Raw genomic sequence first — 26,670 nt, 5'->3', positions numbered from 1 at the left:
AAGACGGACGGGGGGGAGGGGGGGCGTGGGGGGGGGGCGTCCCCGCGATCATCGTGGGTGGAAGCTCGTGCGAGCCGTGATGGTGCCCTAATAGGGCCTGAGATGGAACTACTTTACTGTACGATGGCGCTGTCGCGGTTGTGTGATGGGGGCTGTGATGTGGCTAACATAGTGCAGCAACATCCCTTTCTTCCGTGGGGGGGTGGGGGGAGGGGGCTCAATGAATTCAGCAGAGGAGGGGAAGCGGCATTGTCATGTTGCGTTTGGGTGCCGTGGAATTTGCATCTGGATCCCGTGGTGTTTGATGTATGGGTCCCGTTGTGTTTGAATGTGGGCCGTATCGATCTGCAACACAGATCTCTTTGCGTTCTCAGCTTCATCTTTAAAAACCCAAATCCTTCTCTTCCCTCGCCCTGGGCGGCGGGGAGGAGGAGGGGGGGGGTCACCCTGCACCCTTAGAAGCCCCCACTGGAGCCCCCACGCCGCCTCCTGCGGTGTTTACTCAGAGAATGAATAACCCTGGCACGGAGCCGTCTCCAACCCAGGCAGCAAAGTGTGACGGGGGGGAGAGAGGGAGGAGGAGGAGGCAGAGAGTCACTTGCCCCGGGGACTTGTAGACTCGCCCCCTCCCTCATCCCTCCACCCACCCACCCCGGCCCCACCACCCCCCGCGGTGACACCACGGTGAGCCCCCCCCCCCACGACGTTTCGGCCTTTGTTGGGCTTCGTTGGGATGAAACTTGCGGGCGTGCCGCTAATCGGATTTGGTGTCCCTGGAGAGGTTGGGGTCCGTGGGGGGGGGACGAGAGGAGATGGAGCCCCCCCCCCCCGCCCGAGTGGAGTGGTTAACGCGCTGCGCTACAAACCCAGCCGACTCGAGTTTGGATTCCCCACCCACGGCCAACGTTTATCTGAACCGATCCTGGGCCTCCCCTAGGTCGACTCAGCCTTAAATGAGCAATGCCCGAGGTCGATTCTGCTCAAGGCCGACAACAGTGATCAATTGCTGTACCGGTCCTGGGCCTCGCCTTGGTCGACTCAGCCTCAAATGAGTACCTTGTGCGGTGAACATAACCACTGGGGAGACAAAGGCGGGCGGGCGGGCGGGCGTGGTGCTGGCCACCCACCCCGTGGTGTTCCGTGTCGGCCTTCACAGGTGCTACTCTCTAACAGCACTTGCCCCAACGAGTCTGTTGAGGCTCCCACGGCAGAGTGGGACGGCTGTGAGGCCGCGTTGAAGCCAGTGGCCCGATGGAGTAGGTGGCTTCCCAGCCACCGTTGGGCACGGGGGTGACGGCGCCCGGGTCTCGCTTGAGGGACACGTCTGTGAAACAAAGAGCTTCATAGCTCATCGGATTCCTCCAGTGAGAATAAACAATTACGGTTGATTCTGGCCCTCGCCCGCTTGGGGGTAGAGGAGACCGGCGTAACCTCGTCGACGTTACGCGCTCCTCGAAGGCCGTGTGGCTGATGGGATTTGTGTAAAAAAAAATGTGTTCATGCGGAGCGACGGGTATGGCAAGGAGACATTTACTCGTTTTGTTTCGTCGCTTTTATATACCGCGCTGCGTACGAAAAGAGTTCTGAGTAGAACTCGGGCCCGTTGTCTCCTGGAGAGCTCATCGGGTTGGTCCAGTGTAACTAAATATTCTGATTCTGTCTACAAACATTTGGCGACTCACCGCCTGGACCCTGCTGACGAGAAGGCGCTGAATGTAGAAACCGGTGCAGGTTTGTGTTGAACCAATCCTGCGGAATGCATCTTCTTGGTTCTTTCGGTAAAGTCACGTAGAAGGGAAATAATAAAATAATAAAAATAAAACATAATAAAATACAATTCTCACGACGTTTCGGCCACAACGCAAGCAGCCGTCCTCAGGTGAAGAACAGGTCTGTCGGAAAAACAGCGTGACTTTACCGAAAGAACCAAGAAGATGAATCCCTGCAGTCACGAAAGCTTTAAATCGAAAAAAAAAATGCTGCGGAAGTTGATGCTTTTCCAGAAGGCCGCGTGCGGCTGATGGTTTGGGTACAAAAAAACAACAGCCGGATACTTTTATCTTTCACGCGGAGGGAGAGATGTGGCAAGGAGGCGAATAGCGTAGTGCATGTGTTGCCGTATGCTCCACAAACACGCCAGTGGTGACCTTGCGCGGCCCGGACCGCAGCACTGCCGTGGGAAATTTTGCCGCTCTGAAGAAAAAAATAGTGCCAACGAGTACTCTCGGGGCAGCCGGTCGACTGGGGTATGTGTCACGTGACCAATATTGTCTGTTGTGGTAACGTTCTGACCCGCCCCTTTACTGGACATTTGTGGAAAAGAAAGAGCTTTATAGCTCATCGGATTCCTCCAGTGTAAAGGCATACTCTGATATCCACAGCCATAACAGTGGATGTGGCGTGCCGGGTACAGAAACCCACACGTGTGTTGGAGACTCTGCGGCGCCTGGCCAGTCAATCGTCCTTTTCAAACTTGGCTGAAGATGAAGTTCCGGCTCGAGTCAGCCGGTGCCTCTGAACCTGTCCCTCACCCCCTCGAGGTCTTGCCACGTGCGAAGACGCCGTGCCCATTACCCCCCCTACTTCCCCCCCGCCAAGTCATCACAACACCAGCTGCGTTAGGCCGCAGCGCCGTTCTGAACGGCGGCAAGTTAGTTTCACGACGGTGGCCGCCTCCTGTAATTGAGGGTCGTTAACGAGGCAGCCCGTTAGCGGCGAGCCGTGGGCCGCCTGCTGGGTCACCCCTCGGCCTCAGCCACTCCAGCGACTCGCCTCCACGCACCACGTGGCCCCTGGGAATGGGGCGCCACGGTGGCTAGGATATGTTAACTGCCTCGCCTGGTGTACAGGAGGTCGTGGGTCCCATCCCGACCCTGACGCCTGCTGCTGTCTATGTCATCATCACGGTGGCTAGGAGATGTTGACTGCCTCGCCTGGTGTACAGGAGGTCGTGGGATCGATTCCAATGCGTGTCTCTCTCTCATCATCATCACGGTGGCTAGGAGATGTTGACTGCCTCGCCTGGTGTACAGGAGGTCGTGGGATCTATTCCAATGCGTGTCTCTCTCTCATCATCATCACGGTGGCTAGGAGATGTTAACTACCTCGCCTGGTGTACAGGAGGGCATGGGTTCGATCCCGACCCTGACGCCTGCTGCTGTATATTTGGAGTTTGCGTGTCTCTCTCTCTCTCTCATCATCACGGTGGCTAGGAGATGTTAACTACCTCGCCTGGTGTACAGGAGGGCATGGGTTCGATCCCGTCCCTGACGCCTGCTGCTGTATATTTGGAGTTTGCGTGTTATTTCTCCCCGTGGTCACTTGGATTTTTCCTAGGGCCCTCTGGATTTCTCCTCCACATTTAGAATTATACGTTTCGAGTCTTTGACTGCAATAGATTTCCACATAAGCTACTTCGTTCAGCTATCATTTGTGGCCAGGCCGCTTCTTAAAGAGAGCTATACAGCTCAGTGGGCCTTACCCGGTAAAATAAAAAACAGTTTCATAGGTTAGGGTTACGGTGGCGGGGGTAAGTAGCCGAGGGGGGGCATGTAGAGTAGCCGAGGGGGGCCCGCCCGGCGTGCCAGGCCCGGCATCCCTGGGGTTCGGCGCACCACCCGAACCGCGGCCTCCTCGCCCGCCCTCGGTGTTCGTGACGGACCACCTTGGGTGGCGTGTGACGCGGCGTGGGCGCCTACACCTGCGTGCGTTGACGGCGCGTGCCGGTCCGTGCGTACGAGTCTGTAGCAGGTGTGGGAATCTGACGTGGGCCCGCGAGGTTGTATTTATGGCGCACGGCCGTTAGCGGGCAAACTCCACAGTGGGTGCGGCTCCGGGAAACGGAATTCCCGCTGACCGGGCGAGCACTGCATTGCGGGAGTGATGATCGCGCGATTTTGTGATTCTCGTCACCGCTCACTCCTCGATTCGCGGGTGTTTCCCACCTTCGTTCTGCTCACCCCCGAATTGCTGACTCTTGCACCTGCCAAGCCACACGCACCCCTCCACAACTTTAATTTAAATGTTTCTGAAAATGTTCAGTGGCGGCCTTGGCCCCTGTGAGATATTATGTCCCCACATGTCTGGCTCCTCTCAAGGTTCGAAGATAGGGTAAGGTGCAGGGCGACATGAAAGACGGCACATCCATTCGTCGAAGGATAACACGATAATCATGAGCGTCGTCGTTGTGGAGAATAAGTGAGCAAACAATCCGCCTCCACACCTGTTATTCTGCGTCCAGTCGGCCGCACGGCCTCCTGTGAGTGCATAATATCAGCAACATTGATTCGAGACAAGCAAAACTCTGAACCGCCTCCGACATTCAATTATCTCATCAGCAGTCAGGCTTGTAATCCATGTCGAAACCGGTCGGGGGTTTGTGTGGAACCATTGCTGCTGAAATGATGCACTCCCAGAATGCGGGGAAGGAGGCGAATTGTCTGCTTAGTCATTGGTTGAGGGAGGTTTCCTGCAAACTTGGGTGCGAGAGAGAGCGAGAGAGAGAGAGAGGGAGCCAACTCAGGTGCAGTGGTGTGGGACGTGTGCCAGCTGGTGGAGGATGGTGTCTGCATGCCCCCGTGTGACCCCCCTGCATGCCCCCGTGTGACCCCCCTGCGTGCCCTCCCCCCCACATCCCTCCTTGCCCCCCCCCCACCCTGCCGGTTATTTCGCACAGTGCGGGGCCCGCCACGAGCACACGGACCCCACAACCGGGAAGGCCGCCACGACTTGTCAGACTTTTAATCAGCCGGGCATGCCAGCCGCATTTTTCTGGCCGCTTTATTAGAACGTCGAAGCGGTAACCGTGAATTATTAAAGTCACCGTTGTTCCGGCGCCGACAGGAAATTCATTCCGCCGCAACCCACCACAACAAATTCGGCAGAAATGAGGAACCGCCGCCGTTAGCGGCCACCGAGGAGCGGTCGGCCCCGTGATGAAATTAACATCGGGAGCGATTGTGGGTTTTGTTTCGTGACAAAGCGGCCGACTTTATCACCGGCTCCAGCCGTGACGCGGCTTTGTGAGCGGGTCCGGGAGAAAGAGGGATGAGAGGGGAGAGAAAGGGAGAGAGGGATGAGAGAGGGATGAGAGAGGGAGGAGAGAGAGTGGGGGATGAGAGGGCAGCATGCGACGGTTGTGGACACTCCGTTTTGGCTGTTAGGAAAACCAGCCACAATCGCTCAACACAACCGCGCTCCCGTACACATTCACTCGCTAAAAACAGTTGTGCAGCCACAGCAGCTCTCTCTTACGCAGTCACACCCCCATACACAACTGCACTCCATAACACAACCACACTTCACAAAACAACCAACACCACCGAAACACAAGCGCAATTACGCAGCCACAACACGACTAAGCACTCAAAGGGCACTGTGGCTGTTGTGATGCCTCTTTATAGGTGGTAGTAGCAGACGTATTATTGTTGTTGTTGCTGCTGCTATCGCGTCGGTGGTGGTGGCTGTTGGTGGTGGTGACGGTAGATGTTTGCCGGTCCAAGGTGCGACCCTTGGACCCGAGCCTGCCTCTTGCAGCTCGTTGGATCGGGACGCCTCTCAACGGCTCTCGAGTTTTAAAGGTCATTGAATCATTAATTTGAATGATTGCTGCTACTATTTGCCACCCTCGTTTACGAGACCAGTTTTTCAGGAGGGTCCTAACAGGTTTTTGGATTTCTCCACGATAAATACAGATTTTTATTCCGTAGTTTTGCAGTAAGGGGGAGGGGGGGTGATGATTGACGCTCTGTGTGTGGTCCCAATTGAGTAATTTGCCGTGCAACTATTTAGCAAATGTCGGCGAAAATGTGGACTTTGGCAAATGCATAACTCAACGTAATCATCCGCGTTGTTGTGGAGAACGCAAATGGGCAGACGACTCGGCCAACTCGCCACGTGCCCGGCCCTCTGCGTAAACACCGCAAAGGCTCCCCTACCAGTCCCATGAGCCACACGGCTTTCTGGGAGTGCGCGATGTCAGCGGCAGTAGCTTGAGGACAAAAAGGAGGGCCCTGCCAGGTTCGTCGGATATAGCAGGAATGCGAATGTGCTGCTGTGTGCGATCCCAGTTGATTAATTTGCGGGTGATTTTTCAGCGGTGGGATGTTATGGCCGATACCGATTTCACCGTTTGGGGGTTTTTTGTTGCTGCATTGATTGGACTCGAGCTAACGCTGCTATTTGGTCAGTCCCACCAATTAGTACAGCCGCGTCGGGCCGCTGCGTGGCCCCTCCCCGATGCGGTTCTCTCCGGGTTTGCGCCACCGTGTGTGCTCGGCGCGACGTGTCCGACGTTTCGCCCCGCGTGCCCGGAGCTTCTTCGGGAACTCAATTCGGTTCTTCGCAGCCACGGCCGCGCAAGCCAACTCGAAGGGAACGCCACAACCCAGAAGGTGACCCCACGTGTCGCTCACAAAACGGAGGCGGTTCGGATGGCCGTGGCCAAGGGATGCCAGCGCAGTGACGGATTGTCGAATCAATCTGTGCAGAGCTCTGAGTGTTGTCGCACGGTGGGGGTTTTTTTTTTCCCGGGTTCTCCGATGTGGGCCCCACGCGAAACCGACCCAAACGCTCGTGAATAGGCTCGGCCAACGACGCGTCGTGTGGGCAGGGCCCTCGACAAAGCAGAGAGGCGACTTGGGGCTCGCTGAGGCTTTGCTGGGTAAATAAAGGCCATTGTTGCTACTGTATCGTGAGAGATGTTCCCCCCGCTGCTGCTGTTGAAGAGACGAGGGAGCTGGGCTGGGGGGTGAGAATCCCCTCCCCCCCCTCCCCCCCTCCCCCACACCCTCACCCCCCCCCTCACCCCCCACACACTCCCAGCGCCTCCTGTCACTGACGCGCGCTTTTGTTTGGTCGAATAAAGGCGGAATGAAAGGAGTCGAGGAGGCTACTGCTGCTGCTTCTGCTGCTGCGAGGTGCCGCTCGCTCCTTGCAGCCTCGCTCGCCCAGATGTCGCTCACGACGGCCACACAAGAGTCCGAAGGGACTCGGCGCGGCGTTCGTTAAAACGGGACCTGCTGATGACGCTCAGCAAAGTGGAAGCCCGTGTCGGGGTTTTGTCTGATTTAAACAATCGTCGCTGGCGACGGTTGTTCTTGGAGCCGCCTTCCCACCCCCCCGACAACCGCGGCTGATGGACGGACGTGTGGTGCTGTCACCATCCGATAGCGGATGAGCACTCATTCACCCACCCACTCACTCACTCACTTACTCACTCACTCACCCACTCACCCACTCACTCACCAACTCACTCACCCACTCACTCACCCACTCACTCACCCACCCACCCACTCACTCACTCACTCACCCACCCACTCACCCACCCACTCACCCACTCACTCACCCACTCACTCACCCACTCACCCACTCACTCACCCACTCACTCGCTCACCCACTCACCCACTCACTCACTCACCTACTCACTCAATCACTCACCCACTCACCCACTCACTCACCCACTCACTCACCCACTCATCCACCCACCCACTCACTCACTCACCCACTCACTCACTCAACCACTCACCCACTCACCCACTCACTCACTCACTCACCCACTCACCCACTCACTCACCCACTCACCCACTCACCCACTCACTTACCCACTCACTCACCCACTCACTCACCCACTTACTCACTCACCCACTCACTCACATGGCCGTCGGTCGTGAGATCGGTGAACCGAGTGGCAGCCCAAAGGGAGGCGAGGGCTAGACGAGTGCTCACGCCGCTGGAGACGGAATTCGGATGAACTGAGCTCGTGCCCGCGGAACGGGGGGGGGGTGGCTGACTGGCTTCGGGATGCCTGAATCCAGCAGTGGATAGATCAGAGCCAATTGATGAAGGCTGTCGTCATGGGAACTTCACGTTCCCACCACCACCATCACCCCTCGCTCCTTTCCCCCAGCCGCTCCCCTCTGTCCCCCAGCCGCATGTGCTGTGATCACTCGGCCAGGAGGAACACGGGGAGGTCCCCCCTTCGAGGAGCCCTGCCTGGACCCCCTCTGCCCGGGCTCCCTGAACCCCCATCCCCACCACCACGCCCCCCACCCTCGTGTGTCCTGTGTCTTGGTCAACCCTACATGGCTGCACAGGAATGCGTCCTAAGTTTAGCTCCGGATACGGGCAGCAGGCGCATCCCAGTCAAGACCTCCCGTGAAGCACGTGTGGTGTCACGTGTGGTGTCTAAAGCACGTGTGGTGCCTAAAGCACGTGTGGTGCCTAAAGCACGTGTGGTGCCTAAAGCACGTGTGGTGCCTAAAGCACGTGTGGTGTCACGTGTGGTGCCTAAAGCACGTGTGGTGTCACGTGTGGTGCCTAAAGCACGTGTGGTGTCACGTGTGGTGTCTAAAGCACGTGTGGTGCCTAAAGCACGTGTGGTGCCTAAAGCACGTGTGGTGCCTAAAGCACGTGGGGTGTCACGTGTGGTGCCTAAAGCACGTGCGCGTGTGTGGGAGCGGTGGCGCACTGCGCTGCGAACCCTGCCATCTCAGTTGAATTACCGCTCACGCCCAACACGGGTGACGATTCTGGGACTCCCCTAGGTCGACTCAGCCTCAAATGAGTACCTGATGTGGTTTGTAAACATCGCCACGAAGGAGACAAAGGCGGCCGGGCGTGGTGCTGGCCACTCATCCCCTCGTGTGCCGTGCCGGCCTTCATAGGTGCTCACTAACAGCACTTGCCCCTACAGTCTGTTAAGGCTACACGGGGGATCTTTGTCTTGTGGGCAACAAACCCGGCGACTTCAGGTTGATTCCTTTTCACGGTTAACATCAGTGGCACGTTGCATCGGAAACCTGTTTCTGGGCCTCCACTAGGTCAACTAAGCCTTAACTAAGTTCCCGATGCGGTGTTTGAATACTGTATCAGCAATTGTCAACAAAGGTGGGCGGGTGCGGTGCAGCAAGTCCACACTCCCACCCTGGCGAGCGCCGTGTCGGCCCCAATAGGCGCTCGCTAACTGCACCTCTCTGCCCCCAATCCTCTGCATGTCCACACGTTGTAGACGTGAGCCACCTCGGTCTCTCTCTCTCGGTCCCTCGCCGTAAGAATTCGCCCCCGGTGCGACCAAGGGGAGAGGAAACTCAAGCTGAGATCTCGGGGGTCAGGAGCACCACGCGCATTCTTCTCTCCCGGGGCGAGGGGTGGGAGGGGGTGGAGGTGGGAGGGAGGGGGATGGTGGGGGTGGGAGGGAGGGGGTGGGAGGGAGGGGGGGTGGAGGTGGGAGGGAGGGGGTGGTGGAGGTGGGAGGGAGGGGGATGGTGGGGGTGGGAGGGAGGGGGTGGGAGGGTGGGAGGGTGGGGGTGGGAGGGAGGGGGGTGGTGGAGGTGGGAGGGAGGGGGTGGTGGGGGGTGGGAGAGAGGGGGATGGTGGGGGTGAGAGGGAGGGAGGTGGTGGGGGTGAGAGGGAGGGGGTGGAGGGGAGGGAGGGGGTGGAGGGGGTGGTGGGGGTGAGAGGGAGGGAGGTGGGTGGTGGGGGTGAGAGGGAGGGGGTGGTGGGGGGTGGGAGAGAGGGGGATGGTGGGGGTGAGAGGGAGGGAGGTGGTGGGGGTGAGAGGGAGGGGGTGGAGGGGGTGGTGGGGGTGAGAGGGAGGGAGGTGGGTGGTGGGGGTGAGAGGGAGGGTCGCGAGCAGGGGGGAGGGTGCAAGGGTCGGGGGTGAGAGGCAGTGAGGGAGCGTGTTCGTGTCTGGGAACTGGCGTCTGAGATCGGCTGGCAGTCATTGATTGGTACCGCGATCTGGTGCCAGTTTTGTGTGGAACTTTATGACACACGAGACTGCACAGTTTACATAATAGACCTGTGCTGACTTCGAGATATGTCCGGGGCTTGGCCGTGGAGAGAGAGGGGCAAGGGTCCACATATCCATCCATCGCTGCCGTGTCACATGGGACCAGGACCCTAATCCTAAACAAAGCTGCGTCTGGAAATGTTGGAGAGATGGTGGTAATTATCGGGTTGGCGGTGGTGGTGGTTTTGGCGACTGACGGTGGTGGCAGTAAGGGGGAGGGGGGGGGGGTCTCTCTGCGTTGGGGTCTGGTGGGGGTCTCGTGGTGTGGCTGGCCCTGTACCAGCTCCCGCCACACCAGTCCACACCGATCCAGTATCCGCCGCCTCTACCCCCCTCCTCCTCCTCCTCGTGACCGATTGCGCAACACGCAGTGGGCGAAGGGGCTTGGGCAAAGACGCGGCTCCCAGAGCCTCGCCAGCTTCACCCCCGTCTCGGCGAACACTCGTGACTCACCTTTGCTCACCTGCGCCCTCCCGTACTCACCTGTGCGCTCCGTACTCTTGGTCAGTGGGACCAGTGCGGCGGTGGCTGGAGAGTGGCTGGGGTTTAGCAACACGCAAAGCTTGACGTCAGCATTGCATGCCTTAGCCAGACCACCAGCTCAGAAGAGCTGAGGCGTATGGCAGCAAGGGGACGTTAAGGACTGCGATGCACTGATGAGTCCCAATGAGGACGAAGCCGGTCGACTTCTACAGCTGTCTGTGTGTTTTGTTTCGCCGCTGCTGCGGGTGCTGAGGACGGCCACATTCTCTCAATTCTCCCGAGTTCGCTGGTTCTAAACGACAACACGGCTACACGTGCAGTTCTGTTGATATAGTGGTCTGGATAAAGCCGAGAGCTCTTGTTCATGCAACGCTGCGCACCTGTGTGTGTTGTTCATTCTCTTTGTTTCCAGCCTGTACACATATTTCAGTCACAGTTCTCTGTTTCTATGCGAGTCTATGGGTCTGAGTGCATGGGTCTCTATGCGAATGTATAGGTTTCTATGTGACTCTCTCTGTGCCAGTCTGTATGTCTCTATGGGTCTCTACGTGAGTCTATGGGTCTCTCTGTGAGTCTATGGGTCTCTGTGAGTCTATGGGTCTCTGTGAGTCTATGGGTCTCTGTGAGTCTATGGGTCTCTGTGAGTCTATGGGTCTCTGTGAGTCTATGGGTCTCTACGTGAGTCTATGGGTCTCTGTGAGTCTATGGGAGACTGAGAGGCAGGCAGTCTTCGGCAAGAGAGAATAGAGGACGGTGCCGAGGCTCAATTTTTTACAGCGGCAGGGAGTCGACAGCATGGGCGGCTGGGTGAATGGAGAGCCCCGGTCTGTGGGTCGTGGGGTGCAGGGCAGCAGCGGGTTGAACCCGCACGCACACGCTGCCTCGTGGGCAGCAGTCGTCCTCTCTGCGGTGTCCTCACCACCCCGGGTCCCCAGTTCTGTCCGGCTCCTGGCTCCCAGGGCCATCCCCGGTCTCGCTGGGTGTTCAGTGGTGGCGGTGGTGGTGGGGTCGGTGTATCGATCCGCACGCTCGCCATTCCGCGTGTCAAGAATCGCAGTTTCCCCCGACTTATGCGAACGACATGCACACGACACGCTAACGTTACCTTTCAGATGATGGAGGGAACAAATCTGAACAAACGAGACGCGCGCGAAACAACCGTCAACAATGAAAACGAGAGAAACAAAGAGACTCGATTCCTGACTCGCGTGGGGTTAGTGGAGGGCCGCGTGAATCATTGCCGCGTAGTAGCTACAACACTACACGTGTTGTAGCTACTACACGTGTTGTAGCTACTACACGTGTTGTAGCTACTACACGTGTAGTAGCTACAACACGTGTAGTAGCTACACGTGTTGTAGCTACAACACTACACGTGTTGTAGCTACTACACGTGTTGTAGCTACTACACGTGTAGTAGCTACAACACGTGTAGTAGCTACACGTGTTGTAGCTACAACACTACACGTGTTGTAGCTACTACACGTGTTGTAGCTACTACACGTGTTGTAGCTACTACACGTGTAGTAGCTACTACACGTGTAGTAGCTACAACACGTGTAGTAGCTACACGTGTTGTAGCTACAACACTACACGTGTTGTAGCTACTACACGTGTTGTAGCTACTACACGTGTAGTAGCTACACGTGTAGTAGCTACTACACGTGTAGTAGCTACAACACGTGTAGCTACTACACGTGTTGTAGATACTACACGTGTAGTAGCTACAACACGTGTAGTAGCTACACGTGTTGTAGCTACAACACTACACGTGTAGTAGCTACACGTGTAGTAGCTACTACACGTGTAGCTACAACACGTGTAGTAGCTACACGTGTAGTAGCTACAACACTACACGTGTTGTAGCTACTACACGTGTTGTAGCTACTACACGTGTAGTAGCTACAACACGTGTAGTAGCTACACGTGTAGTAGCTACTACACGTGTAGTAGCTACAACACGTGTAGTAGCTACACGTGTAGTAGCTACACGTGTAGTAGCTACTACACGTGTTGTAGCTATTACATGTGCAGCTACTACACGTGGTGTAGCTACTACACGTGGTGTAGCTACTACACGTGTTGTAGATACTACACGTGTTGTAGCTACTACACGTGTTGTAGCTACTACACGTGTTGTAGCTACTACACGTGTTGTAGATACTACACGTGTTGTAGCTACTACATGTGTTGCAGCTACTACATGTGTTGTAGCTACTACACGTGTTGTAGCTACTACATGTGTTGCAGCTACTACATGTGTTGTAGCTACTACATGTGTTGCAGCTACTACACGTGTTGTAGCTACTACACGTGTTGTAGCTACTACATGTGCAGCTACTACACGTGTTGCAGCTACTACACGTGTTGTAGCTACTACACGTGTTGCAGCTACTACACGTGTTGCAGCTACTACATGTGTTGCAGCTACTACATGTGTTGCAGCTACTACATGTGTTGTAGCTACTACACGTGTTGCAGCTACTACATGTGTTGCAGCTACTACATGTGTTGTAGCTACTACACGTGTTGCAGCTACTACATGTGTTGCAGCTACTACATGTGTTGTAGCTACTACACGTGTTGTAGCTACTACACGTGTTGTAGCTACTACATGTGCAGCTACTACACGTGGTGTAGCTACTACACGTGTTGTAGCTACTACACGTGTTGTAGCTACTACACGTGTTGTAGCTACTACACGTGTTGTAGCTACTACACGTGTTGTAGCTACTACACGTGTTGTAGATACTACACGTGTTGTAGCTACTACACGTGTTGCAGCTACACGTGTTGTAGCTACTACATGTGTTGTAGCTACTACACGTGTTGTAGATACTACACGTGTTGTAGCTACTACACGTGTTGTAGCTACTACACGTGTTGTAGATACTACATGTGTAGCTACTACACGTGTTGTAGATACTACACGTGTTGTAGATACTACACGTGGTGTAGCTACTACACGTGTTGTAGATACTACATGTGTAGCTACTACACGTGTTGTAGATACTACATGTGTTGTAGCTACTACACGTGTTGTAGATACTACATGTGTAGCTACTACACGTGTTGTAGATACTACACGTGGTGTAGCTACTACACGTGTAGTAGATACTACACGTGTTGTAGCTACTACACGTGTTGTAGATACTACATGTGTAGCTACTACACGTGGTGTAGCTACTACACGTGTTGTAGATACTACACGTGTTGTAGCTACTACACGTGTTGTAGCTACTACACGTGTTGTAGCTACTACACGTGTTGTAGCTACTACACGTGTTGTAGATACTACACGTGTTGTAGCTACTACACGTGTTGTAGCTACTACACGTGTTGTAGCTACTACACGTGTTGTAGCTATTACATGTGCAGCTACTACACGTGGTGTAGCTACTACACGTGTTGTAGCTACTACACGTGTTGTAGATACTACACGTGTTGTAGATACTACACGTGCAGCTACTACACGTGTAGCTACTGCACGTGTAGTAGCTACTTGTGCTACGAGGATAATCCGGCACTGCCGGTGAGGGGTACAGTCGAGGTGTTTAATTGAACCGGCCAAAGCTGTCCCCTGGCCCCCTTTGGGTTTCCCGGCCTCCCCATGGTATAACGCCTGGAACTCGGCAGATCTTTATTTTATTTGACCAGGTGTAAGGCCCACCGGGCTATACACTGTAGTTCTTTTTTCAGAAGCGACCTGGCTGCAAATGACAGCTCAACGAAGCGGCTTATCACGTGGAAATTTGCAGCAGCCAAATAGTCCTAAACGCGCGCTTCTAAATGTGGAGGGAAAAAAACGGAGGACCCGGAGAAAAATCGAACGCAACCACGGGGAGAGAGAAAACACACAAACTCCAATGGAACCCACGACCTCCTGTATACCAGGCGAGGTAGTTAACATCTCGCCACCGTGGCGCCCTTCAGGCCTGGCGCATTGGGTTACCTGGCCTCCCCTGGCCTGCCACGCTCCTTCCTGGTCTCTGAGGTCTCGGGGCTTGGATCCCAAATTAGGGGTGCACCAGAGGTCGCAAACGGGTTTTGATTCCTTACCCGTACCCGTACCCGGCGCACCAGGGTCGCAAACGGGTACCCGTACCCGGCCGGGTATTGGTACCCGTACGCTACCCGTACCCTACCCGAAATGAGTGACAAACGGTGACTCACCGGTGACTCACGGCCTACCCGTACCCGGCCGCACCAGGGTCGCAAACGGCTACCCGTACCCGGCCGGGTACGGGTAGCCGGGTATCGGGTAGGGTACGGGTATCGGGTACCCGGTTGCGACCTCTGGGGTGCACCCACGAAGGCGCGACGCACTCGACACGGGGTCGGGAACCTGCGGCTCATGAAGGAACTGCTTCAGTCTTGATTTGAAGCTTTCGTGACTGCAGGAATCCATCCTCTTTGGTTCTTTCGGTAAATACTCTTTGGTTGTTTCGGTAAAGTCACGTAGGTAAAAATATGAAATAAATGAAAAAATAAATGAAAAAACAACTAAATTAAATCACGATTTAATTTAGTTGTTTTTTGAATCACGATTTAATTTAGTTGTTTTTTCATTTATTTACCGAAAAAAACAAAGAGTATGAATCCTTGCAGTCACGAAAACTTCAAATCTTTCGGTAAAGTCACGTATTTTATATCTACGTGACTTTACCGAAAGAGCCAGAGTAAGCAACTGCTTCTTCACGTTACGCACATGTATTGCGGCTCTTGAAATATTGATGTTTTTTGTTGTTGTTACCGAATTCTCAAAGAAAATCTCTTTTTATTATTTCGCTTGGCGACCTCGTGCTCTCGCCTCTTTAAGTCCCCTTGTTTCCTTAGGGCCCAGGTGGCCCCCAGGGCAGCCCTTGGCCTGTGCCGTGTTGTTCTGTGCCGACATCGTGCTGGCTGACAGACGGTGACGTGGACTCGTGTGTGTGTGTGGGGGGAGGCACGGCCCTGATAAGCCAGCAGACGCTACAGTTTTACTGCTCTATAAACTCGCAATGATGGCACACAGACTCAGCTCTGTCGAGACACAATGCAGCTCCTGTTTGTAGGGTTTTTGTTGTTCTACGCGGGTTTTAAGCGAGATTAACAAACACGTTTTAACAAACGCCGTCCCAAACTAAGCAAGCATTCGCTCCGGTTAAAGAGTTCAATATATTACCACACTCCGCTGCATAATGTACATGGCTTCATGATCATCAGCCGCGGTTAATCCACTGCTGAATGAATGTGCTGCCAGGCCCGTCGTGCCCCCAGCCATCACCTCCCGTGCCCCCCCCTCCACCCCCACGGGCCCCCCGCGTGTGTTTGTGTTGCTGATTCCGTACGCGTGGGCTCCCGATCCCCGCTTGACTCGTTCCTTCTGGCTGAGTGGACCCGGTGGGAGGTCGGCGCAGGGATGGGAGGGAATGTTCCTTGATGAACGCTTTTTTTTGTTGCCAGCAAGTTAAATGCCGTACGAACAGGCGTCAAGGTTTTGCGAAGGGGGATTGAGCGAAACGGCGTAATTAAAGCAACACATGCATTTTGTATTTCCTGACAATCATAAAATAACAAAAGGCCTTATAATTATCAAGTTGTGTAAAGCGGGGATTATCCATTAGGCTGGCGTGTCGCTAAACGCTTTCCGGAGTGACGGCGGTGACGCAGCCAAGGCGGTGTTGTGCATTGGCCGTTTGCGTTGCGAAGGTTCGGGGTTCAAATCCAGCGGGCCGCCCTGATTAATGCTGCGACGCAGATATTAACCATAAACATTACCGCTGTACTACCGGTTTAACACGTAGGTTTTTCGACCAATATCCATGACAAAGAGGTTTGGTTTTGGGTTACATCGCGTAAAAATAAATGTTTCGTTAACCCACCACCACCACCCGACATAGCCAATTAGTAAGGTTTGTCACGTAAACAAAACATGCCAATTAGTTGATACTTGGGCACACCGGTGGTGTGTTGGAGAGCGCTGTGGGTTGGACAGTCGCAAGCGCCGTCTGCATCACTCGAAATGAACGTTAAAGATCCCCGTGACGTCATTCTCAAGGAGGGCCGTTTGTGTGCCGGGCGTCGCGGTCCAAATTTGCAGAATGGCTCAGCAAATAATTCGCTTGGGAGCTACATTGCAATAGTGGCCCCTCCTACTGAGAAAAAAACTGGGCAGGACCCTCCTGAAAAGAGAATGAGACACTATAAACTGGAAAAAAAACGTTTTTGTTTTAGCATGTAAGGCCCACTGACTTATATAGCTTTTTTTCAGAAGCGACCTGGCCACAAATGATAGACAGCCCAATGAAGTGGCTTATCACGTGGACATTTATAGCAGCCAAATACTAGAAACGCGTGTTTACAAATGTGGAGGGAAAAAAAACGGAAGGCCCGGAGAAAAATCAGCACGACCACGTGGGGAAGAGAGACACGCAAACTCCAAATGTAGAGGCGTCAGGGTCGGGATCGAACCCATGACCTCCCGTAGACCGGGCGAGGTAGTTCACGTCTCGCCACCGAGACTCGGCGAGGACTTTCCTGGGAGAGCAGCGCCCGTCGTCATAATGTCACGCGGTGTCACTGTCGACATCGCCATTACCACGGCCACAATGATTGACTTTATCGCTCATTTGGATGGTTTCTTGTGGAACTGAAAGGCACGTGTGTCATGCAACGCCGTGGGTTGTAAAGTCGCGGCGCTTCGAAGACAACTTGTGTTGAGCGAACTGGAGTGCAAGGGACTTAACGGGGAATCTCTATGCGTTTTGGAAATACAGCAAATCACGTACGTGATAAAAAAAATATATATATATACCGTGACATTCAGTTAGGGGCCATCCATTGAGTAGGTACGCAAAAATCTGTCAAAACTTTACCCCTCCCCTCCTCCCTGTACTCACGCGGACTTTTGACCCCCCCCCCCACCTGCGTACGTTCGCCTGACGCACCCCTCCTCCCCCCCGAATCCTATAGAACGGCCGATATTTAATCGACGCAGAAACGATCAAGGATTAATAATATTCACGTGTTTAAGCAAACAGATCGTCCACCGCCGGACTATCTAACTCATTTGAAGGCCAATGTAGACAAATTATTATTATCGTAGCATTTGTGTTAACCCCCCCCCTCCATGCGTACGTACTAAATGGATGGCCCTTTAGGGTCATGGGAAAACTCCACCCCCCCGCCCCCTAATATCGCCGCGATCCTCACACAGGGCAAGCCGATGTCACCGACACGAGATGAGCTGACGCCGCTTCTTTAAAAGTGACATCACCTGCGTTAGCCCCTCTCGCTGCCATCCTTAGCCGCAGGTTTGCGTCTCACCTGGGGCTGTGATTGGACGGCGAGGAGGGCGATGGGGAGAGGAGCGAGGCGGCTGCTGGGATTGGGCCGTTTGAACGAACACACGCGAGGGCAGCTCACACCTGCGCCCACAGCGAGGGGAGGCTGGGTTGTGTCCTTGACTCAGGAGTGTGTATGTGACTGTGTGTGTGTGACTGTGTGTGTGTGTCTGTGTGTGTCTGACTGTGTGTGTCTGTGTGTGTGTCTGTGTGTGTGTCTGTGTGTGTGTCTGTGTGTGTGTCTGTGTGTGTCTGTGTGTGTCTGTGTGTGTCTGTGTGTGTGTGTCTGTGTGTGTGTGTGTGACTGTGTCTGTGTGTGTGTCTATGTGACTGTGTCTGTGTGTGTGTCTGTGTGTGTGTCTGTGTGTGTCTGACTGTGTGTGTCTGTGTGTGTGTGTGTGTCTGACTGTGTGTGTCTGTGTGTGTGTCTGTGTGTGTGTCTGTGTGTGTGTGTGTGTGTCTGTGTGTGTCTGTGTGTGTGTCTGTGTGTGTAACTGTGTGTGTGACTGTGTGTGTGTGTCTGTCTGTGGGGAGCGGTAGTGTAGTGGTTAGCGCACTGCGCTATGAACCCGGCGACCTGGGTTCGATTCCCGCTCACGGCCAACACCAAGTGACGATTATCTGAACCGGTCCTGGGCCTCCCCTAGGTCGACTCGGCCTCAAATGAGTACCTGGTGCGGTGTGTAAACATCGCCACTAGGGAGACAAAGGCGGCCGGGCGTGGCGCTGGCCACCCAACCCCTCGTGTACCGTTCCAGCCTTCATAGGTGCTCGCTAACACTTGCCCCTACAGTCTGTTAAGGCTATATGGGGGATATTTGTCTATCTTTGTTAACATTAGTACTGGACTGGGGGATACAAAGGCGGTCGGGCGTGGTGTTGACCATCTACCGCCTCCTGTGCTGTGCCTGCCTTCGTTCGGTGCTGGCTAATAGCGATACGGGGGTGTATATTTGTCTTTGGGGCCGTCCATAAATGACGTCATACGATTTTTGACCCCCCCCCCCTTAGTCACACGGCGTCAGAAAAAGTCAGACCCCCCTCAAATATGACGTCACGAAGCTCTGCCCCCCCCCCAAAAAAATAAAACATGATTCAAATCGCTTTAAACTATTGTCATTGTAGTGCGTATTTAATGTGCCGCTGCACTCTGATGTAGGAGAAAACATTTATTAAAAAGTCTATTTAATTAAGTAAAACGTGTTGTCTATATTTAATTAAAGTTGCCCATTTTGATGTGACGTCACATTTCTCAACACCCCCCCCCCTCGTCACACATCGTCACAAATGTCTAACCCCCCCCCTAGGTGCGTGACGTCATTTATGGACGGCCCCTTTGTTAGCACCTGCCCCAACAGTCTGCTGTAGGCTCTACGGGAAATCGTCGTCTTATTTGGAGGGGGTGTCTGTGTGTGTTTGCCCAACAGCCCGTTAAGGCTACACGGAGGATCTTTGTGTGTGTGTGGGGGTTGTGTAAGTGTGTGTGTTTGTGGGGGGAGCGGTGGTGCAGTGGTTAGCGCGCTGTGCGACGAACCCGGCGACCTGGGTTCGATTCCCGCTCACGGCCTCCCCTAGGTGTACTCAGCCTTAAATGAGTACCTGGTGCGGTGTGTAAAAGTCGCCACTGGGGAGACAAAGGCGGTCTCGGGCGTGATGCTGGCAACCCACCCCCTCGTGTGCCTTTCCAGCTTTCATAGGTGCTCGATAACAGCACTTGCCCCCTAAAGTCTGTTAAGGCTACACGGGGGGTCTTTGTATGTTGTGTGTGGTAGTGCAGTGGTTAATGGACGGCACTACTAACCCAGCGACCCGCTCACGGCCAACATCAGTGGTCAGCACCTGAACCGGTCCTGGGCCTACCCTAGGTCGACTCAGCCTTAAATGAGCGTGTAAAAATCAGCACCGGGGAGACAAAGGCGGCCGGGCGTGGTTCATAGGTGCTCGCTCATGGCACCTGCCCCACCAGTCTGGTAAAAAAAAGGCTACACGGGAACCTTTTCCTTTGTGTGTGTGTGTGCTGCACTACGTTATACTGCTGCCTGCACGTGTGGGGAGCGGTGGTGTAGCGGTTAGCGGCGACCAAAGTTCGATTCCCGCTCACGGCCAACAACAGTGACGATTATCTGAACCGGTCCTGGGCCTCCCCTAGGTCGACTCAGACTCAAACTCGAATGAGTACTGTACCAGGTGCGGTGCGTAAAAACATCGCCACTGGGGAGACAAAGGCGGTCGGGCGTGGTGCTGGCCACCCACCCCATCGTGTACCGTTCCGGCCTTCATAGGTGCTCGCTCACAGCACTTGCCCCTACAGTCTGCTAAGGCTATACGGGGGATCTTTGTCTTTGTGTGCGTGACGCCACTGCCACGCCGCCTCGTTTGTTATTCCGCTCTCGTCGTCCGTGCCGTGCGCTGCTGCTGCCGCCGTATTATTATTATACCACGCTGGCCTTGGTGGTGGTGGTGATGGTCCCTCCCTGCCCCCCACCCTCGCCCCCCCCCTGCTGCCCCCCCCTCGCCTGCCCTCCCTGCTGCCCCCCCTGCCCCCTCCCTGCCCCCCCCTGCTGTCCCCCGTGCCCCCCCTTCCCCCTCCATCCTCCCTGCCCCCCCTCGCCTGCTCAACCCCCGCCCCCCCTCCCCACTCTCCCCTGCCCACCCCCCCTTGCCCCCCTCTTGCCCCCCACCCCATCTCCACCCCTCATCAGCGAGGCCGGCAATGAAGAAGTGGGAGCTGCATGTTAAACATCGCTGCTCGGAGCGCGGCACACCCGGTGCCCTGCTCGTCAGCTATAGCCTTGCACACCGTCACGTGACGGCCTCAACGTGCACCTAGCCTGGCGCAAGCTCTGTGGAACATCACGGCCACGTAGTGGAGAATGGCGCTTTTTGTGTGCATGGGCGTTGGGGGGGGGGGTAGTTGTAGTGGTTAGCGCACTGCACAACGAACCCGGAGACACGAATTCGATTTCTGCTCCTGGCCAACATCAGTGGTGAATATCTGAACCGGTGCTGGGCCTCCATGAGGTCGGCTCGGCCTCGTGTGAGCATCTGGCGTTGTGTGCAAACATCAGCACTGAGGAGAGACAAAGGTGGTTGGGCGTGGTGCCAGCCACTCCGTACTCTCATAGGTGCACTCGGTCGGGCCTTGTAGGTGCTCGCTAAGAAGTACTTACGCCAACAGTTTGTGTAGGCTGTACGGGGGATCTTTGTGTGTGCGTGCGTGGTGCATGCATTGATAGCCGTGCTCGCTAGAATTGTTTGACTTGATTTGGCCGCCATCGTGAGCTTCGCTCATCTCAGCCAATCAACGACCTCGCCGGACATTGCCATGGCATCCCAGCAGCGGGTTTCACATGTCCTATGCCCTTCCCTGTCTCCTCTCCTCTCTCCCATCTCTCTGCTGCTCCCTCTCCTGTCCCCTCTTCCCGGTCTCATGTCCCCTCCACTTTCCCCTTCCCCGTCTCCTCTCTCCTTGTCCCCTCCTGTCCTCTCTGCCCTGTACCCTATCCTCTCTCCTGACCCCACGTCTGCCCGCTGAGCCGCCCGGTTCTGCCTGCCGGGTCGCGTATGGCTTGACGGTCGGTAAGACTGACCACCCGTGGCTGCCCTTGCCCCGCTGTGTTCGCGGGGTCGCTGTGGCTGTGTTTCTACGTGTGTGTGTGCGTGTGCATGTTGCCCTATGTGTGCGTGTCCGTGTGCTCCTGACACGAGCCCTGCTGTCCAGCACTTAGTGGTGGCGAATGGCAGCTGTTTTTGTTGCAGTATGTATGTTGAAATTCATTCGCACCGTACGCAGCCAACCGTGCAAATCGGAGGAGCTGTCGTTGTTGTAGGCTAACTGTGTCACTTCCTGGCCGCGTTCCTTGCACCGTCAACGGTTGCCCACATCCCGTTCATCCCCAACGATGAACCTCGTGCCGCTAACTGCGCGCCCTGTGCACCTGCGTACCGTAACGCAACGTACCGCCGTTAACTGTGCGCTCTGTGCCCCCCCCTCCCGCAGACGGCGTGCACAGCGTGAGCGCGCAGTGTGTGCTGCGCGTCGCCATCATCACAGACGACATGCTCACCAACAGCATCACCGTGCGGCTGGAGAACATGTCGCAGGAGCGCTTCCTCTCGCCACTGCTCAGCCTTTTCCTGGACGGCGTGTCGGCCGTGCTGTCCACGCCCAAGGACGACATCTTCGTGTTCAACGTGCAGAACGACACGGACGTGCGCGCCACGCGCATCCTCAACGTCAGCTTCTCGGCGCTGCTGCCGGGCGGCGGGCACGGCCAGTACTTCTCGTCGGAGGAGCTGCAGGAGCAGGTGTACCTCAACCGCTCGCTGCTCGCGCGCATCCTCGACCAGCGCGTGCTGCCCTTCGACGACAACATCTGCCTGCGCGAGCCGTGTGAGAACTACATGAAGTGCGTGTCGGTGCAGCGCTTCGACAGCTCGGCGCCGTTCATCTCGTCCAGCACCGTGCTGTTCCGCCCCATCCACCCGGTGCACGGCCTGCGCTGCCGCTGCCCGCCTGGCTTCACCGGCGACTACTGCGAGACCGAGATCAACCTGTGCTACTCCAACCCCTGCGGCAGCAATGGCAGCTGCCTGCGGCGGGAGGGCGGCTACACTTGCGTGTGCCAGGACGACTACACGGGTGAGCGAGCCGTTGGCGATGATCTGCCGGGTGCGTGAGGAATGTTGAGTTGCCGGCCGTCACACGTGGTCGTTGAGCTGTGGCCGCCGCGGTAATGCCGAGATCACCGTCTGAATGTATTGATGGTCACGCTGACCGCATCCATCACGCGTACCAGCCTTCTGACCGCCGACAACCTCATTCAATCACAATCCTCACCGTACCTACCAGCTTCACCAGAACCACGACCATCACCATTACCACAACCCCCCCACTCACAATTCTCACTCATAGCTACAAACCACATCCATAACCTTTGACCTACAACCTTCACCCTGAATACAATCCTAGGCCCTAACCACAACCCTCGCCTTGATACAATCCTAGGTCCTAACCACAACCTTCATCCTGGCTACACTCCTAGGCCCAAACCACAACCCTCACCTTCCTACAACCCCACCCACCCAATGACTGGATCACTGGGTGGGTGGGGGGGGGGTTCGCTTGTCCTGACGGTCTTCGCGCCTCCCCATGATGATGCTCCTCAGCAGGACACGATCAGTTTGCGTGTGGTTTGGCTATTCCGTTGACCATGTTTCGTACTTTACTTCACATGGAGCTACTCACACGAGTAGAAGGTAATGGTGCAGCCTCTGCAATTGCTGGCTCACGCCACTGCTTGGCAGTAGGGCCTCTGGTACAGCGACCTCTAAAGCTGTATTTAGTCTACTCTTCCACGTTGACCAGACAGATGTGTTGGAAGAGGTGGCATAGCATTTTAGCAGTTATGATTTCTGTATGTGGCCAACCACATTGACTTATACGAGAACCATTATTTATTTGATTGGGGTTATCTCGTGATTCACTGATGTTGACTGTATAAAAAAACCATTTAGAAAGGTGCGATGAGAATATGTGGCTGCTATAAATTTCTACACGATAAGCCACTTTGCCGAGCTATTATTGGTGATGGCCAGTCGCTTCTGAATAAGAGCGATACAGCTCAGTGGGCCTCACCTGGTCAAATAAAACATAGTTCATAGTTTTAATCGGCACGGCTAAAGTTTTGCCACCTTAGGTGGCATGAGTTATTCATAAGGCGGTCACCGATACCCTCCAGTTCACATTCCAAGGCGGAGCGTGTCAGTGACCACCTATGAAAACCATATTTCACGTACATTGCAAAAGTCTAGTTTTCTGTCCTGGCCCATGAACCACCTCTGCTGATGTGGCTTCGTGCCTGCGTGTGTTTGAGCACATGAGGGTCGGTGTGTGTGTGTACACGTGCGTGTGATTGAGTGTACACTGCGCCCTCGTGTACATGCTATGGGTGTGGGAGTGTACACACACGCGCGTGTTGCGTGTGTGCTCCTCCGTGACCCCTGTGTGTGGATCCATGAATCTTGTGCGGACAGCTGCGTGCGCTGATCTGTAATTCCTTCACGGCAGCTGCATGGGATGGTCCCCGTGACCCCTCCACCCACGCACACACACACCTAATACGTACAAAGACAAAGATCTCCCGTATAGCCCTTTAGCAAACTTGGGGCAAGGGCTGTTAGCGAGCACCTATGTAGGCCGGCACAGCACACAATGTGGGCTGGGTGGCAAGCACCACGCCCGGCAGCCTTGGTCTCCCCATTGGATAATGTTTACACACTGCATTCGTTACTCATTTAAGGCTGAGTCGACCTAGGTGAGGCACAGGACCAGTTTAACCATTCGAATTTGGGCCGACGGGTTGATAGCACAGAATGCTAGCCACTGCACGACTGCTCGCCATCAGACTTGCACACACACACAGACAGACAGACGTGTGTATGTGTGTGAGCATGTGTGGGCACCTGTTCCACATGTCCACTACCTGTCGGAGCTGGGCGGAGGAGAGGATGTCAAGCCAGCTAAGCTGGCTAGCTCGGGTGTGTGGTGAGTTGTGGTGTGGTGAGAGAGAGAGAGAGACGTAGTGTGGTGAGTGTGTGTGTAGGGTATGGCAGCATGGTGCTGGCCTTCATAGGTGCGTATTCATAGCGCTTGCCCCAACAGTCTGTGAAGGCTATGGGGGTGGCCTTTGTCCTCTCGGAAAGTGTTTGGTGTGTGAGACATGAGGAAAGGGAGTAGCAGCGCAGCGTTTAATGCGCTGCGCTACGAACCTGGCGATCCGAGTTCGATTCCCGCTCACAGCCAACACCAGTGACGATTAGCTGAACCGGTCTTGGGTTTCCCCTAGGTCAGGGGTCGGCAACCTACGGCTCCGGAGCCGCATGCGGCTCTTTGCGGGCTGCTTCTTGACGATATTTACGTATGTACAGTATGTACTCAGATGCATTGCGGCTCTTGAAATACTGAATTTTGTACCGAATTGGAAAGAAATGGCTCTTCTTGTTATTTTGGTTGCCGACCCCTGCCCTAGGTCGACCGAGCCTCAAATGAGTACCTCAAACGGAGTGTAAACATAGCGACTGGGGAGACAAAGGCGGCCGGGCGTGGTGCTGGCCACCAACCCCTCGTTGTGCTGTGCCAGCCAGCCTTCATAGGTGCTGTTCGCTAACAGAACTTGCCCAAGCGGTCTGTTAAAGGCTATATGGGGGGTCTTTGTATTTGTTGTTGCGTGAGATAGTGAGTGAGTGAGTGTTCATGTTTACATGGGTGATGATGACTGTTGGAGATGCCAATGTCAAAACAAAGGCCTGTGTAGGAGTGCAGGGGTCAGAGGTCATGAGGCAGGTGGGGCAAGGGTTTGGGTTAATTTAAGTGTTAGAGCCAGATTTGGTTTGGAGTAGTGTTAGGGTGACATTTGGTGTTTGGTTGAGGCTAGGTTATTAGTGTTGGGGTTCTGGCTAGGGCTAGTGTTGGGGTTAGGGTGAATGTCGGGGTTAGGGTTGGTATTGGGGTTCGGGTTAGTATTGTGGCTACTGTGTTGTGGCTCATGTTAAGGTTGGGGTTACTGTGTTGGAGGCTACTGTGTTGGGGCTACGGATAGTGTTTGTTTTGGGGCTACTGTGTTCGGGCTAATATTGATATTGGGGCTACTTTTTTGGGGCTAGTGTTAGTGTTGGGGCTACTGTGTTGGTGTTGGGGATAGTGTGTTGGTGTTGGGGCTACTCTGCTTGGGGCTAGTGTGTTGGTGTTGGGGATAGTGTGTTGGTGTTGGGGCTACTCTGCTTGGGGCTAGTGTGTTGTCGTTGGGGACGCCCCTGTGTAGCCCCTGGCTCTCGTTCCCGATTGCTCTCCGATGGCGCCGTTTGTTTGCGCTGCGGTTTCTGCTCTTTAGCCCCTGGGAGAGCAACTCGCAATCGCGACGCGATACGGGCTCGGGCGCTCCTTCCGGCGCGGCGAGGGGACGTTTTCCCTGACTTCCCGGCGCTCCGAGACATGCGGTGGTCATGCTCCTGCGCCGTTAGACCCCCAACGGTGCGACGCTGGCGGACTGGTGGTGCAATCCAATCCGTGGAGGCGCCGCGAATGGGGAAGAAGAGGAGAGAGTCCCCACGTGCTCCCAGGGGTTTGTTTAATGGGACCTGCGACGGCCATTATGATTTTGCCGTAATTGAATTCCTCTTCACTCGAGTCGAACGCGTTGAGCCGCCATCAGAGCACCTCGATGAAGCCCCCCCCTCCTCCTCCTCCTCGTGCTGGGGAGGAGGCGGCGGTGGTGTTGATCGTTCCGTGGCCTCGGCGCAAATTAAACGGCGTTCGAGTGATCTCTGCAGATTTTGGCTTCAATAAGATTACGGGGGGGGGGGGGGCGGTGGTGCCGAGTGGCGGATCTCGACGTGAATCGCACGGCGAAGCGAAGAGGAAGAGAGAGGAGTGCGTGAGTCGGTGCCTGGGTCGGTAGACGTGGAGACAAGGAGAGGGTTGCGAGTGTGTGAATCATTAGATACACACAGAGGCAGAGGTATGTGTGTCTGTGCGTCATTAGACGTACACACGGAGGGGTTGTATGATGCAACGGTTAGCGATATGGTTTATTGGAACATGCACAGCAGGCTTTCGCGAGCAATATGATTGATATTTGATTTCGGGGTCAGATGGCCACGTGAGTAAAATGTGTGTCGTACACCCTCCTCCACCCGACACAGTCATTTATCAAAGTTGTCACGTGATGTACACTCATTCCAATGTATTACCACTAATGCTGTTGGAGAGCGATCATGATGACCACGCTCCAGCAAGCTGTTGAAGCAGTAAAGACATTGGAACATTTGTTCATCACGTGACAACTTTATTAATTTGCTGTGCCGGGTGGAGGAGGGTGTACGACACACACTTAATTCATCCGGCGATCTCCAAAAATCTTAGGAACGATGTGATTGACTATTTTTGGACAAAAGCTCTTTACGCAGAGCCTCCCAGGGCGTTTGGGCCCTCGGCCAAATCAATCTGGCTCAACCAAGAAGCCGGCTCAAGCACAGCACGTTTAAAATGTTGATTTGAAAGGTTCGGTTGTT

The 26,670-nt window shown here is 55.0% G+C and overlaps 1 protein-coding gene across 2 annotated transcripts in view; it reads left to right on the top strand.

Annotated features, from left to right (window-relative positions):
* CELSR2 (cadherin EGF LAG seven-pass G-type receptor 2) overlaps positions 1-26,670 on the top strand; it is a 126,388-nt gene that overhangs the window by 20,049 nt on the left and 79,669 nt on the right. For both annotated transcript variants that reach the window (XM_078609477.1, XM_078609478.1), the window contains exon 3: positions 21,599-22,240. In XM_078609477.1, the coding sequence (XP_078465603.1) occupies positions 21,599-22,240 (642 nt within the window). The remainder of the gene's footprint in view (positions 1-21,598; positions 22,241-26,670) is intronic.

The sequence above is a fragment of the Lampetra planeri genome, chromosome 32 (assembly GCF_965212315.1).
Source record: "Lampetra planeri chromosome 32, kcLamPlan1.2.h2, whole genome shotgun sequence".
Lineage (NCBI taxonomy): Eukaryota > Metazoa > Chordata > Hyperoartia > Petromyzontiformes > Petromyzontidae > Lampetra > Lampetra planeri.
Note: the sequence above shows the minus strand (reverse complement) of the source record. Positions and strands in the feature narration are given on the sequence as shown.